This window comes from Pseudochaenichthys georgianus, chromosome 4 (assembly GCF_902827115.2).
Source record: "Pseudochaenichthys georgianus chromosome 4, fPseGeo1.2, whole genome shotgun sequence".
Taxonomy (NCBI): domain Eukaryota; kingdom Metazoa; phylum Chordata; class Actinopteri; order Perciformes; family Channichthyidae; genus Pseudochaenichthys; species Pseudochaenichthys georgianus.
Window position 1 is genome coordinate 40324025 of NC_047506.1, and position 15617 is coordinate 40339641.

Here is a 15617-nt window from a genome sequence, read left to right on the forward strand (position 1 = left end):
TCAAAGTCAGAAATGGGAACTGAGTGTTTTAGGTATTCAGCCCAACCACTCTGGAGTTGCATTGTCTGCAGTACAAGTTCTGAGTGCATCCAGTAAAGTCCAATAACTACAACGATTCAGGTTTTCAATATCCACAGATGACAGCTTGTAGTTCTTAGAATTAAAAGTCTTATATGGCTCTCCGGCTGTGGCATTCTGGCATGTTAAGGTTCCAGCTTTTTCCAGAGGCTTCACAGAGAAGCTTCAAAGTGTCAGACATGAAAACAGTTGAACAAAGGATAGCAGGCCATATTTGTAGTCCATCATGAATAACTACAAGTAGAAAACTAGGAAACGGTGGTTGAAAAACCATGTTTGCGATCCAAAAAAATGTTTGTAGTCCAATATAGTCAGCCAGGTTCATCAGCTGTCTTGAGACACATCTCCCCACGTACTGGCTTCATTTTCATCCGAGTCAGAGAGTACTGCTGTACACAGATCACTGAAGATATCTGGAAAAAAAGTTCAAGTTAGTTTAACCTTTAAATACAATTGACAATCTTTCTTATATAATAATTCATAAAAAAAGTATTTGACGTGAACAAACAATGGCATTCAAACATAATGCTGCGGGAGGGGGATGCCAGTATAAAATAACACAGAGACATAATAGTAAGGCATTCAAAATCTGCAACATATCAAAAGGCAAGAATTATGGGGAAGGCAGACATAAGTGACCAAATCAGGTGAAGAGGGATTTATAAAAGGGTTACACTTATCCAAAATACTGAATAATAACTGCTAAGCGTGTTAAGTATAGCAAGTTCTGTCTTAAAAAATTAGAAAAAATAGATAAAGGGAAGAGAAGAGAAGGGAAAGTGAGGAGAGGGAAGGGATGGTTGGAGAGAGGCGGACAGAGCGCAGGACCAAAACAAGTGAGGCTGCTGCGAACACTTCCAGAAGCTTTCTAGCCGGTGTGATATGTAGGAGATGTGAGGAGGGGGAGTGAGGGTATGGGACATTAAAGCGAGGGAACAGAGAGAAAGAGCAGGAGGGGCTGTCCTATAAGAAACAAATATATTTTGTGCCACCAACAAAGTCATCAATACGGTATTGCAAAATACATGTCTCAATTTTATGTAAGGTTCAGATTAATATAAAATGGGCCTGTAAAAGAATCTTTTAACTGGTTTCAGAAATACTTTTCCCAACTTTAAATGTAGGGACATTTTTACCGTTCCTTAACAACAAAATTGTTCCCTTTATAATTTAATGTATTAAATATTTTTTCAAAATAATGATTATTATGATTATTATAATTATTGACTATAGGATCTTTTGATTTGCGTTCCAGGGTTGTAGGTTTTCATTAAAAAATAATATATATTTGTGTGCAATTTTCTTTTTTGTCATGAAGGAAACCAGGACAAGTCTTGATCAATCAAAGTGAGATAATAAATCTTGGCATCAAAATATATTTTTTTCTTCCTACTGTACGTCCACTCCCATCATCGATAATGGAAAGAGATGTGCTCCAACCAGTGATATCATGCTCTGATTATTCAACTGAACAAGCCAAAGCTCTTCCATCCCCATCCACTCCATCCAACCTGAAGCATGTCCAACAGCCCCCCCCCCCCTTTCCCAGAGCAGCTTCCCACCCAATCCCCTGGCCCAACTGCCATGTGAGCGAGAGAGGAGCAGCTGAAGTTGGAGTAGTAGAGCGGAGGGAGGAGTGGTGTGTGACTGAGTGAGTTACAGCATTGCTGCCAGTGGTTAGTCAGATGTAGCGTTGTTACTTAATGAGTGACCTTCAGATGCTGTTTGCAGTTTATTGGAAGGAACCAGTCCTGTCTCCTCTGTTAAAAGGTTCTTCTCTAACCTAGAACATGAGACACAATGCAGCAGAGGGAAAGTGGATACAGTAGCTCTGAAATGTACAGGAACCATAGTTAGTTTATTTATTTATTAGACTTGACTCTGCTTTTTATGTTGAACCAAAGCAATCTTTCTTTGTTGAATACCTCAAATAGGAATGAAGTGATGGATCAAAAGTCAGACAAGTACATGTTCACAGTGTAAGTGCTGATTTAATATGTGTTTGTAGTAGAGGCATGTGACTGCAGGGTTGGGAGGGTTACTTTACAAATGCATTCAATTACAAGTACTAGTTACTTGTAAAAAAGAATCAGTTACCTAATCTGATTATCAAAATATAAAATAAATGTAACCTGATTACTTATGGATTACCTCTATATCCAAGGCAAGATATTTAGGATCAGAAAGGATTTTGTGTATAGGAAAACTTTCCCATATATAGCCTTAGTTTAATATACACAGTTAAGCTCACACACTATTTTATGAACATATGGTTCACCTGCTGAATTAAAAACAGAACAAATGAAGCAAAGAAAGTGAAAACCATAAAACAGATTCAGGCAGTAGGCGAATAGATTCACTCTTTGAGTATTAGCCTATAGAAAAGTACAGTTTACAGAGAAGAGATAACATCTGGTCCTTTACAACAAACACTCTATGCTCTTTTTAGATTTTGAGAAACATTGTAATCCTGATAGCAATCCCCAATTTTTGGGAAATGTAGCAGTCATTTTTATATAACTGTAACGGAATACAGTTCCTATTATTTGCATCCTGATTTGATAATCCCATTGCCTGTAATCTGTTCCTCGCCCCAGTCTGGTGACTGACTAACATCACAGCCTGAAAGCAAACCTTGGTGAAATGGAAGTCTCATGTTCAAATGGTACCACACATGTTTCAGATTTTTTTTATTGAGGCTTCATGTGAGGGGTTTGTCAGTTATATGCTTCGTCCGACATAATTGGTTTTGCAGAACTGGTTTTCCGACCAAACACACCATTAAAGACCTGGAATAGAGCCAGCTCATTAAATGTCTCTTAATTATTAAACGTGCAAATGTATCAATTAGGAATAAGACCACCTTAAAAAAGGTTTGGGAGGCTAAGAGAAAAGACATGGATAAAAAATCCCCAAAATTGAAAATGGTGGGATCTGTTGGACAGGACAAGAAGAAGAAAACTATAGGTTACTTACGTAACCCCAGTGCTCAGAGTAACATGAAGTGAGATGTCTCACTATGGGATGCGCCTCATCGCGGAGCAAACAGAAGCAGCAATCTCATTACGCCAATCCTGATTGGCTGGTGATCTTGACGTCAGCGTCAGGGAAATCACCCCCTATAAGTAGCTTGCGCCACAGCGCATGCGTCATTGAAAATAAGCACCTCTTCTCGCTTCACCATAGCAAGGAGGGCCGTCTGGTGAGACATCTCACTTCATGTTACTCTGTGACTGGGGTTACGTAAGTAACCTATAGTTCTCATTCATAACACTCCGTTCGATGTCTCACTATGGGAAATTGTAGCTCCCGTATTGCCAGGCGAGCTTATCTCGAAAATCACCGATCAACCAGAATTTAACAGGTGGAGTCCCGACTCAACAAGGTGCCCAGCACTACTCGGGCCACGCTTGGAGCGGAGACGTCTAGCCTGTAAAAGCAGACAAAAGTGAGCGGCGAGGACCAGCTCGCCGCTGCACGGATGTCTTGGATGGAAACACCCTTGAACAAAGCCCAGGATGTAGCCAGGCCCCGAGTCGAGTGAGCCCGCAGACCCGAAGGTGCTTGCAGATTCTGACTCGTATAGGCCAAAGCAATTCCCTCCACAATCCAGTGGGAGAGCCGTTGCTTAGTAACAGGCTTACCCTTGTGAGGTTTAGCCCAGGACACGAAGAGTTGGTCATTAAGACGAAGCTCCTTTGATCTGTCCATATATGTGTGTAAAGCCCGGACTGGACACAACAGATCCTGCTGCTGCTCCCCGGAGGAAACCAGCTGCGGAGGAAATGCCTCAATGTCAATTGGGGTACCAACCACCTTTGGTGTAAAGGCAGGGTTGGGCTTCAACAACACTCTAGTTTGTCCCGGGGCGAACTGAGTGCATGAGGGATGTACAGACAGTGCATGGATATCACTGACCCGCTTGGCGGATGCCAGGGCCAGTAACAGCACTGTCTTGAGTGACAGATGTTTCATGTCAGCTCCTTCCAGGGGTTCAAATGGGGTCATTCTGAGCCCATTTAAAACCACTGCCAGGTCCCATAAGGGCACCAGCGACCTGGAGACAGGGAGGAGCCTGCGAGTTCCCTTCATAAAACGGCAAACCAAAGGATGTTGGCTCGCCGTCTTACCCTCAAAGCCCACATGGCATGCAGCAATAGCAGCCAGGTACACCTTGATCGTGGAGAAAGCTCTGTGTTTATCGATCAAGTCCTGTAGGAATGATAAAATCACCCCGACAGGACATTGAAAAGAGATATGTCCTTCTTGAAGGCACCACTCCTCAAACACCCTCCACTTACAGTCGTAAAGAGACCTGGTGGAGGAAGCTCTCGCACTCTGAATAGTGTTTATCACCTTCTGAGGGAGTCCCACTGTATTCAGATTGTACCACTCACGGGTCAGGCCCATAGTGCCCCGTGCTCTGGGCGTGGGTAAAGGATCGCCCCCCCCGCCTGAGACAATCTGTCCCTGCGTGGTGGGGGCTGCCATGGCTGCCCGCACAACAGCTGATATATCTCCCCCAGCCCGTACATTACGGGCTAGGGCGGAACCATCAGGATAAGTGTGTGGCGTTGCTCCTTCACTCTGGCCAGAGTTGGGGGTAACAGAGCCAGGGGTGGGAACGCGTACAGAGGACCCGGAGGTCAATCGTGTATGAGTGCGTCCCCGCCTAACGGTGCGTTTAAATCGTGCATTAAAGAGAACAGCTGTCATTGAGCATTTTCTCCTTTTGCGAACAGATTTAACGCGGCTCCGCCGTAACGCACCCACAGCGGACTCACGATCCTTGGATGTGGAGTCCAGTCTGCATAGAGTGGTGCACCTCTGGACAGTAATTCTGTCCCGAGGTGCATCGCTCCCGGTACCTGTGTCGCTCTCAGAGAGAGGAGACGTCTGCCGCTCCAAGGGATCAGTTTGTGTGCCAGTGTGTGTGACTGGAGACAACGCAACCTCCCTTGGCGGTTCATACACGATATCGTGTTGTCTGTCCTCACGAGGACATGGTGTCCTCTGAGAGAAGGCAGGAAGCGTTTTAGGGTGGGGACCACCGCTAAAAGCTCCGGGTGATCTACGTGCGCCCGCTGGAGGTCTCTGCTCTAGAGACCTCTCACCGGGCGGCCTTCGTAGATACCCTATCAGCCTGTCTGACATGCGTCCGTGGTGACCACCTTCCGTGAAAGGACAGCACCCGTAGGCGCTTCCCGTACTAGAAAAGTCGGGTGTAGTGCCACTACGCATTACATAATAACCAATACTCTCCGCACGCCGTGGTTTAGTTTTATTATGAGGCCCATGTTGAGCGGGTGCTTTACGAGGACTTTTGTCTGCGTAATCTGACTCTGCTCGGCGGGCATTATAGATAAAACCCTTCTTTCTAGGAGAGAGAGAACCTTTCTCTCCAGAATATGGGTTGACTCTCTCTGGGTTTGTGAAAACAGATAATGTGTAACTGTTTTGAGAAGCCCAGGCAGATGTCGTGAGTATCTCCTGCTGTATGCTCCTTAGAGCCAGCTGAGATGTCACGCTTACGGCTCCAGCCGGCACTGCACATGCACGTGACGGTAGTGCCTTCACGACCCCAGCCGGCACTGCGCATGCGCGTGACGGTGGTGCCCTTAAAGCCCCAGCCGGCACTGCGCGTGGCGGTGGTGCCTTCACAGACCCGTCAGTAATCCGCCTTTTGAGAGATGCCGTAGCTGCTCTCAGAAGGGGAACAATTGACGGGCTGTTTATTGGCTTCATTGATTTTCTTTTAATTTTTTTTAGCTGCGCCCTCGGCCTGAAGCCTGGATGCGTCAGCGGCAAATGTTTTATGACAGAGGAATCAATCAATGTGTGACATGTAGAGATGTCCCGATCCTATCACGTGATCGGGGATCGGAGCAGATCACGTGATTTTCAAAAAACCGGGGATCGGGATTTTTTTTAATTTTTTTTTTTATAAAATATTTTTTTTTAATTTAATGTTACAAAACTAAAATGACCATGTTCACGTCTTAAAGTCATCCTGAGGACTTAGTTTTGGTTTAAAATTACACAACATCATGTATGTGTTGCTTTCTTTGGGCTTGTTTTCATAGACCTGGTTGCTTATTTCTCTCAAATCTGGCAACAGAGTGGGCGCAGTGTCTAATAGTAGCAGTAAGCTAACGAGAGGCTACGTTCAGCTGGTGACTCGGGAGTCGGGACGGAGAAAATGTCAGGAGTTTGGAAGTATTATAAAATTGAAAGCGAAGGCAGTGTGACAGCCAGATGCAATGTTTGCAAGGCGGAGGTTCCGCGTGGTGGAAAGAACAGAGCTACGTTCAACGCGAGCAATCTAATACGCTATCTGAGAAACCAACAACAACACGGCGAGTACACAGCGGCTACTCAGGTAACGGCACTGAAACAACCGACACTTTCAGAGACTTTTAAAAGGAAAGAGAAACTGCCCCAGAACAGTGAAAAGGCCAAACAATAACAGCCAAGATAGCTGAATTCATCGCGTTGGATGACCAGCCGTTATCTGTTACCTTTTTTTTCTCTTAATGCATTGCATAAAGATCAGATCGGGAAAAATCGGTATCGGCAGATTGTCAAAATCAAATGATCGGAATCGGATCGGGAGCAAAAAAAGGTGAACAGGACATCCCTAGTGACATGTGTTTGTACGGACTTGAGGATGGTGTTTAGGCATCTCTCGAGGCGGCGGGAACACATTCACGGAGGGGAGAAGGAGGGGCTGTCACGCCGCTCGCTTCTTCTTCCTCGACTGCTGGCCGAAATTCTGGGTTGGCTGAGCCTGAGCTGCAGCCGGAACCGGAGATTTTCTCGGCCAACTTGCCCTTGTCTCCAGCCTGGGCTGGGGACTCGGGGTGGGCTGCGACCTCTGCTTGTCCGGTGCTTTAAACCGAGCAGAGTTCGCTTGGGTGAAGGACTGCTGCTGCGAAGGCAGCGGCTGGACCCTTCGAGGGAGGCAGAGGTGGAGTGCCTCGTCCTCCTTCTTCTTCGTCTCACACCTCCTATGCATGGAGGCGAGAGCGGAGCCGAAAATTCCCTCGGGAACGATGGGCATATCCAGCACATCTTCCTTTTCTCGGTCGGGGAGGTTGGTGAGGTTGAGCCATCTCGCTCTTTCCTGCACCACCATGATCCCCATTGCCTTGCCCGTGGCCTGGACGGCGCAGCGCTGGACACGGAGGCAAATGTCCGTGACCGCTGCCATCTCGTCCAGTGTGGCTGCTCCCGGGCTACCCAACAGGTCCTTGCAGAGCTCCGCTTGGTAGGCGGTTAGCAGCGAGGACACGTTCAGGGCCCTGGCGGACAGCGCTGCAGCTTTATAGGACTTTTCAGTCATTGTAGACTGAAAGCGGTCCGCCTTTGCTGGCAGCGTGGGGTTCCTGCTCGGTGAGCCACCAGCGGTTCCATGGGCGGTATGCGGAGCAGGCCGAGCCTCTCCATTCCGTCGCAGTCCAGGGAGGAGGCACCCTGGATTGGGACCTTGTTGCTGAAGGGCCGGTCTCTCCACGAGACCGACACTTCATCCAGCATTTCTGGGAAGACCGGAAGGAGTTGCCTCCTTTTGCCCACTGTTTGGGGAAGATGTTTCCCCTCATAGCGGGACCTGGAGGTCTCCTTGGCCATTTCAGCCCACGGGACGTTGAGTCTGACCGCAGTGCGTTTGCACACGGCCTGGAGGTCCATGCTCAGACCGGGCGAAGCTGGTGTGCTGTCGCCCGGGAGAGCAGCCCTCACTCCAGGCTTTGCAGCCTGGGCCGATGACATGAAGGTGTCCTCTTCTTGTTCATCTGACTCGGACAGGAGGAACGCCAGGGCATCCTCCTCTTCGTCCTCCTCATAGTCCAGCTCGAGGACATCCTCCGCGGGTGAGACCATGGTGAGGTCTAACCGGGAGCCCCAGCTTAGTAAAGCGCGGGAATCCGTTCCCGCGTGTCTTGTCGTCACCAGGTCCCGGCCTCCGGTTCTGTGGCCATAGCGGATAATGAGCTCCAGACCGACACGGAGAGGGGTTCGCTCTCTGTGGCGGACGCCCCCGTGTCTTGACTGCCGGCCGGCGGGTCCATGGACATGAGGGGTCCTGTTCCGACAGGCTAGCTTGTCTTGCCAACCGTCGGCGGAGGACACAATGTCCACATGAGCCGGGGTTGTCGATAGCGCCTCGGGCCTGTTCCAGCCCGAGGCAGGACGAACAGACCTGGTGTGTGTCTGTGCCCGAGATCTTCAACCCGCAGCCGCAGAGTCGAACCACCGAGTCCCTGACTCCTCTGGTGTGAGGGAGAGGGGCGTCCATCTTTGTCGCCTCGTGGCGTGGATAGGGCCCGCTCTCGACAGGTGGGACGGGAAAAAATATGTTACCACCTTGTCCTTAATCCGGAGAAAAAAGGACGGTGTGGGTATTTTATTCCCGGAGAATACTGACTGGTGTGGCAGTATGCTCCTTTTTAATCCTTTTCCCCTCCGTGGGAAGAGAAAAGAAAAAAACGTCCTCGCTACTGTGGTGTCAGTAGAGAGGGAGCGAGCTTGCAACAGGTGTGCTGCTAGCTTGAAGCGCCCGTCGACCGAACTGGGTATTTGGGTTCAGTCTGTGGACAGTGAAGTTTGCCCGGCTACTATAGAGATGTGCTCTGAAGCGAGAAGAGGTGTTTGAATGACGCATGCGTCGTGGCGCAAGCTACTTATAGGGGGTGATTTCCCTGACGCTGACGTCAACATCACCAGCCAATCAGGATTGGCGTAATGAGATTGATGCTTCTGTTTGCTCCGCGATGAGGCGCATCCCATAGTGAGACATCGAACGGAGTGTTATGAATGAGAACACAAGAGGTCAGCAAAAACTAGATTTTCAGCTCTTTTAAGCTACTTTTGAAGCTGAAACCGACCTCAAGAATATGGAAACGTAAGAATCATGACTTATTTTTCTTGTCAGCACAAAACCACAACCTTTGAAATACAAATACAGAAATGTACCAATTTGGTTTGATTTAGTCATTCGTGGGGCAATTAACAAAAAGGCAATAAACACGACATGGCACATTGCATTGATCATTTGCTGAAAACAATTGTGCAGAGTTGGAGTCTAATAATGTTAGCAAAGTGACCTTCATCTGTGCAGTGGTTCTGCACTGTAACCTGAACTATATTATAAAACAATATTCATAATTACAATATGTATTTTCCCTTTCCATTTCCCCCAAAAGCAAACAATCAAGGTGAATATCACACACTGTATGCAACAAAATTGGCATGGCGCTGAAATGGGAGAATTTAATGTATATAATGTTAATCAAATAAATATATAAATATGTCATGACTAGGCAAACCAGTATGAACCCAAAAGCATGACTCGACAAACAAAGTACAAAAGAAAGTCTTTACTGAAAAGAAGACACCATGTGCACAATAGAAAATCACTCGGTAGAGGTAACAGGTAGATAACAAAAAAACACTCTTACGAGGAAAAGGTTACCAAAGTACTTCCATCCAATGCAAAGGATCAAATTAATTCCAAACTCGGTTCTTAGCTCTTAGCAGAAAGACATGGACTTGACGCTGGCAGTCTGGCACATGGGACGAAACGAACTGGCAACAAGACAAGGGAGACAGGATCTATATAGGCAGGCTAAGGGGGCACAGGCAGTGGCGGCGCCAGGGGGGCGCTAGGGGGTGCTGAAGCACCGCCCAGGAAATGTATGTCTTTTTTTTTATATGTGAAATTCATAATTTGAAAAAGGATTGATTCCCAATAATATGCTACAGTACAGTACAAGTAGCCTACATCTGGGTCTCTGTATTTCATTCAAGCTCTGTGTGTGTGTGGCACAAGCCATTTTGTGTGCGTGCGTGAGCGAGCGAGAGAGAGAGAGGTGTAATATCACCTTAACACTGCCTGCTGCTCACAAATGAACTCTGCCTCCAACGTATTCCACATTCAAGCATGCAGGTATTGACAAGCCTATTTTCAACATCAAAAAACTAAGTACACAAGTTAATAACTGCATGGTCCTTTTCCTGCCATGGAATATTTGCTTCAACATTAGTAATCTTCTTCAAAGAATGATGAGCCAAACATATAAATTCCTTAGGAGAACTAAAATAAATACATCCAAAGTGAGATTATAAGAAATGCTGCTTTTGTTGAACTGGCATTAAACTGGTAAATGTGTGTTCCTGGACCTGAAATTAGTAAGAAAACGTGTTTGAAATGAAAGATAGGGCCCACTTTGCCAAAGGTTTTTATATATAATGCTAAGTGGAGTAGGACTGCAACCAAGCAGGGAAACAATGAGTTGGCATGAAAAAGCTCACTGACATCCCACATTTCCAATAAGAGGTGACTAAAACTCACCAGTGTCCGCTCTCCGCCTCTTCCAGAAACTGGACCAGGTCCCCCGTCCCCAGAGAGAGATCTTGTGCATCACGGGACTGGTAGGTCAGCTGCACCCGGTAACGACTGCTGTCTCCCTGCACAAATAAAACAACCCCAGTCACTTGGTTCCATTTGGTGAAAATGCTTGGTTTCATTTAACCCTTGCGGCCCGTCCACACGGTGGCGTGCGTTGAAGCTTCAACGCTTCTTCCCATTCACTTTGAATGGGGTGACGTCACGCTTTGCCGAACTGCATTGTGGTTCCGTCGCTTCGCTTTGCCCGCGTTGCTCGCTTCAAAAGTTGAGAAAAGTTAAACTTTTGAAGCTTCAACGGAAGCGTCGGCCAATCAAATCATATGCCAGTACAAGCTCTAGCCAATCAAACCGCATGCCTGTGTGTCCGGGCGGGAGATTCATGTGATTGGTTGTTGGTCGAGTTTCAGACACGCCCGCTGGCAAGCTTCAACGCACGCTGCCGTGTGGACGCTGCGTTACACGGCAAGAGCTTGTATTGGCATATGATTTGATTGGCTGACGCTTCCGTCGAAGCTTCAAAAGTTGAACTTTTCTCAACTTTTGAAGTAAGCAACGCAAGCAACGCAAGCAACGGAACCACAATGCAGTTCGGCAAAGCGTGACGTCACCCCATTCAAAGTGAATGGGAAGAAGCGTTGAAGCTTAGGACATGGCAGCCATTTTTAACGTACATGGAAAGTTTGAAACTGCCTACTCTTCCTGAACTGATTCTTTATTTTTTTTACATTTAAAAAAAAAAACTGAATAAGAACACAGATGTTCTATAGTCAACCATGTCTAACATGTATCTCGACCTTAACAAAAAATGGACAACCTGCAATTTGTTTTTGTCACTGAAACTGTATGTGTTGTTTAAGAACAAGGAAAATAAAGTTTCTACAAAAAATATGCTTTGAGCCGAAGCTAATTAATGTTAAAAAAGTGAAACCTGATTAACTTTGCTGTATATCATTTATTGGAAAAAGACACACCACTCTATGATTTCAAATGGTCTTCTATATGTTTGAACTTAAACAACCAAAACAGGCTCTGTGACTCCTGTATATGTAGACATTACAATCTGTATGGATCTCCCTGACTAATGTGTATTAATACTTTTCAACGCTTAATTAATGAATAGTTTATAATATAGCTGTCGAAAGATATGATGTGGAAAAATAATAATACAGACGGGATTAACATATGCCCTATTTTGCATGATACTTAACGTAAAATGTACATGTATTTGAAGAAGTGTGCCAAAGTGTGGGCCAGTCCCAGTTTGTGTCTTTCTACTGTCCATTCCACATATTATAATGAATGTGATACCCAGCAGACCTGTGAAGCTATAAACCGTCCATTCCTCCCCTCCCCTCCCTCGTTTCTTAAATGTCAAGTCATCAGCGCCTGCCCATAACGAGTCACGTATCCATGGGAAAACATTAAGCAAAGGTGGGATCCTCTGTCAGGGGGATCATGAGGGGATTTTGTAGAAAATGGGAGAAAGTGGAATATGAGTAGAGAGGAAACTCAGGATAAGTGGGGAGATGTCATTGGGCGTTGATCGTAAAATGTACATTTTTTAGGCGAAAGCTGACGAGACCTAGAATAACTGGAATAGGTAGGGTGGAGCTACATTTTCCTTTCGGACCAATGTTTGACAGGTTTTACAATTTTGAGAGTAACCTACATTTTTATTGTTGCCTTCTTCTTCTGAAGAGTTGGAGGATTCCTCAGCACTGGAGGGGATCGTCTCAAAGTCGTCTGTGTCCATGGAAGGGTGACGCCGCTGGGCCCAACCTGGGGAGAATCAATGCAAATTATTAGCCACAAAATTTACAAAGAAACAAGAGGGATATCACTATTCCATTTGGAAGGTGACGTAGCTCCATTGACATTATAGCAATGTTGATGTGCATTTAGGTGGTCTTGCATCATCATGAAAGCTTGATGCATCTTATCGCAATAATTAAACCTCTAACCAAGCTTCTTGCACACAAAATGACTGCAATACTGATTCAAAAGACATGACCGTGGCATAGCCAAACAACATATGATGAATCCCAATTTTCCAGGAAGTCAAAATGAACGATCCATGATACCCTTGTTGGGTTCAAATGTGCTGGCAACAGGAGATAATATATAAAGCTGTGCAAGAATTGGCGAAGTACTGCACATATTTTGTAAATCTTCAGAAGCAGAAGGTTTGAGGCATTTACCAGAAAAGCTATGACAACAAATTCAAGGCAACTTTTATTATATGGTTACATTTAGAATTGATGTTGGATTTCAAAGTTTAGGAATTATATAAAGTGGCCAAGCTGTTGGGTGGAGGCTGTTTGCCTTCTCTGGTTCACTGATTGGGTAAAGTCTTCTACACTTTCAGTCAAAGCTTATTGCACAACGCCAGAAAACAGTTGTTAGTAAATAATCACCAATCACTTTTGGTTCATGTTTTTGAATGTCAAAGAAGACAAAAGTCAACGCATTGTTCTGAACATGGTGACCACAACCTCTCCTCCACCGTTCAGACATGCATTAGCTGCCTGGACGTAACCCTAGGGTTAGGGTTAGGTTTGTAACAGTAATATAGGTAACTCTGGATGTTACTGGCAGACTATTGGCACAACCTGTTTGGAGTCAGTTGATGATTACATGGCTAAGATAGACCTAGAGGTTGCATTCGAGCAAGATTTTTCGAGATCTATTTCTTTAAGATCAGTACGAGGCTAACATGCTGGAGAAAGAAGTTAAACAAACACATCAGAAGGACACACTGATCTAAAAAAGACTGCTCAAAACCAAATTATTAACCAAAGCCAATCACAACGTTCTTCACAACTTATCAAAACCGACAAGACAATTGACCGTAGCAGACATTGTTTCTCTGCAGTTACCTGGTTGGGATGTGGATCTAGGGACAGTTGAAGTGGCGCAAGCAGCAGTAGCAGTGCTGCTAATAAGGCTCTGACGCTTCCTGACTGCAGCCATAGCACCACGCAAAGTATCTGGAGGGAAGCCAAACGCTTTATACCAATCCTTTACGTCATGATTGCCACTCAACATCGTCAAACAAATATCAAAACGTGAGGCTACCGATAAAGTAGTGCGACTCAACTCATGCAGAAATCTACCAATAAGTCAATACACTTAAACAACACCAAACCCCTCACCACACCACACAACACCAACACATTTCATCTTATCTTTCTTTGATGCTCATGCATTTGGAAACGACACGGCACGAATCACAACGCAAGTCAACACAGCAGGCAAGAAATGGAATTGAACAATCACATAAATACGTGCACACACACTACACACATCAAAATAAAAATAAAAATCTCACAAATACAAATACCTTGTAAACCAAAGAAAACGCTAAAAGGCCCAGCATGCTCAGTGCCCGTACAGAAATATATCTTTGCATGTTCAAGTACCTTCATAACCAAATGGAGTGGGATCACTCTTTATCTCATGTCTTTTGCTCTTTATGCTAGCAGACAGGGGACCTGTCCAGGGAAGATAGCATGCAACAAGAAGCTTTATTAGATGGTAACAAAGAAGGCAGACACACAGCATTGCCCCAAAACCCCATTTGGATCATTATTGTAAAACACATTTAGATATGAAATGTGTAACAATGAGCTTCCATCTGTTAGAGTAAACACTTTGTATCGTTCAGAGTGTAAGTTTCATAAAAGGTTTGCTATGATTTTATTCATAGCAAAGAGTCTGAATTCTCAAGTGATAACTGCCATCTGGTACACAGTGTGTTCACAGTTCACTTTCCAGCTGGATCAGTGGTTTTATAAGATGTCTTACTAAGTGACCATCACAAGCTTTGGAAGACACAGATTGTCACAACTGTAAGCATCCCTATTCTCATTAGTTGTATTACTTATTAAGACAGATAAAGAAATCGTATGCTGTATCATTTCTGAGAATTCCGGTGAAATATACTATACTGTAGGTCGTGACTCCAATTGACCAAAATGAAAGCATAAATATGAACTATGAACTATTTTCCTTCTCGTTTGAAGCTGAAACCGATTTGATTTTGTTGAGGTAAAAAACATTCATTATTCTTTCCTTTCTGTCCATATTTTCGTGTTCGAGGCCAATTATCTTGATGAATGTAATGCTACGTGATCAGTGTAATGCTTTTCTTATACTTACTCTAAAAGAAAAGTATCCTTTAAATATATTAGGATGTTATTTACAAGGCTGAAATTAGGACAGAGATAAGATATGCATTGTAAATTAAAGACACAAACATGTATGAATTGAAATCATATGTTCCCCTGTTATAAGTGCACATGTTGGACTGCAATTAAAATCAGAGGTCACTGCATTGAAGGAGAACAAATTACAATACATGCAGAGAGCAGACAATAGGTCAGAGAAAACTTGAATAGCTCTGTGCCGGTTCTTTTAATTCCTCCCCTGCCTCGGCCCTGTTGAAATGAACTTCTCATCTATATTCCTATAGTAAATTGCACTTCTACTGCCACTTTGAATGTCACCCTATGTTCCAAATGTCAGCTTATCAAAATTCTTATTTCCTTACCGTTGCTGTAAAATAAAAACAAATGTATGTCTACTCATTTGCAGCCTAACGTTGTTTTCATTCCCAGCAAAGGCTCGACTTTCTCTATGCATCTCATACATTCAGTACATGGGGTGAAGCTAATAAGAAAATAGGGTTTTTCTTTATTAAAGTACACACACTTTTCTCACTACAGGTTCAATGTGAGCGTGTGTTTTGGTCATGACTGACCTGAAGTCCAACAGGAACCATAATTATTCAAAACCTATATCCAAGAGATTTTAAAATGTATTTCAATTCAAGGTGCAAAAGTTTGACTTTAAATTCATCATTCTGACAACACTGATCTGTATAGACAGAGATACAAAACAAAGAGGGTCTTGTCATTAAGCCACCAAAACGTAATTATGAATCAAAAACGCAAGCAAATATAGAAAAAAGAAAAACATGGCGGCAGGGAGACCGGTTGATAAATCAGGTACCTTTTGTGCGTCGTGCGGCGAAAGTGGAGGAGGAAGAGGAGGTTAGGGAGGAGGCGAGAGAGAAGCGACGGGTGACCTCTGCCTCCTTAGCAGCAGGCGCTATAGCCGGAGAGGGGTTAGG

At 44.8% G+C, this 15617-nt stretch overlaps 1 protein-coding gene across 9 annotated transcripts in view; it reads right to left on the reverse strand.

Annotated features, from left to right (window-relative positions):
- Positions 1–400: 400 nt before the first annotated feature.
- Positions 401–15617, reverse strand: part of mcf2l2 (MCF.2 cell line derived transforming sequence-like 2) — a 175616-nt gene continuing 160399 nt past the window's right edge. For 5 of the 9 annotated variants that reach the window (XM_034080615.2, XM_034080619.2, XM_034080614.2 and 2 more), the window contains 6 exons: positions 15497–15595; positions 13906–13977; positions 13363–13473; positions 12156–12265; positions 10430–10545; positions 401–491 (listed from right to left, as the gene is read on the reverse strand). In XM_034080615.2, coding sequence (XP_033936506.1) covers position 491; positions 10430–10545; positions 12156–12265; positions 13363–13473; positions 13906–13977; positions 15497–15595 — 509 coding nt within the window. In that variant the 3' untranslated portion in view covers positions 401–490. The remainder of the gene's footprint in view (positions 492–10429; positions 10546–12155; positions 12266–13362; positions 13474–13905; positions 13978–15496; positions 15596–15617) is intronic. The other 4 variants (XM_034080623.2, XM_034080622.2, XM_034080621.2 and 1 more) reach the window with 3 other exon arrangements.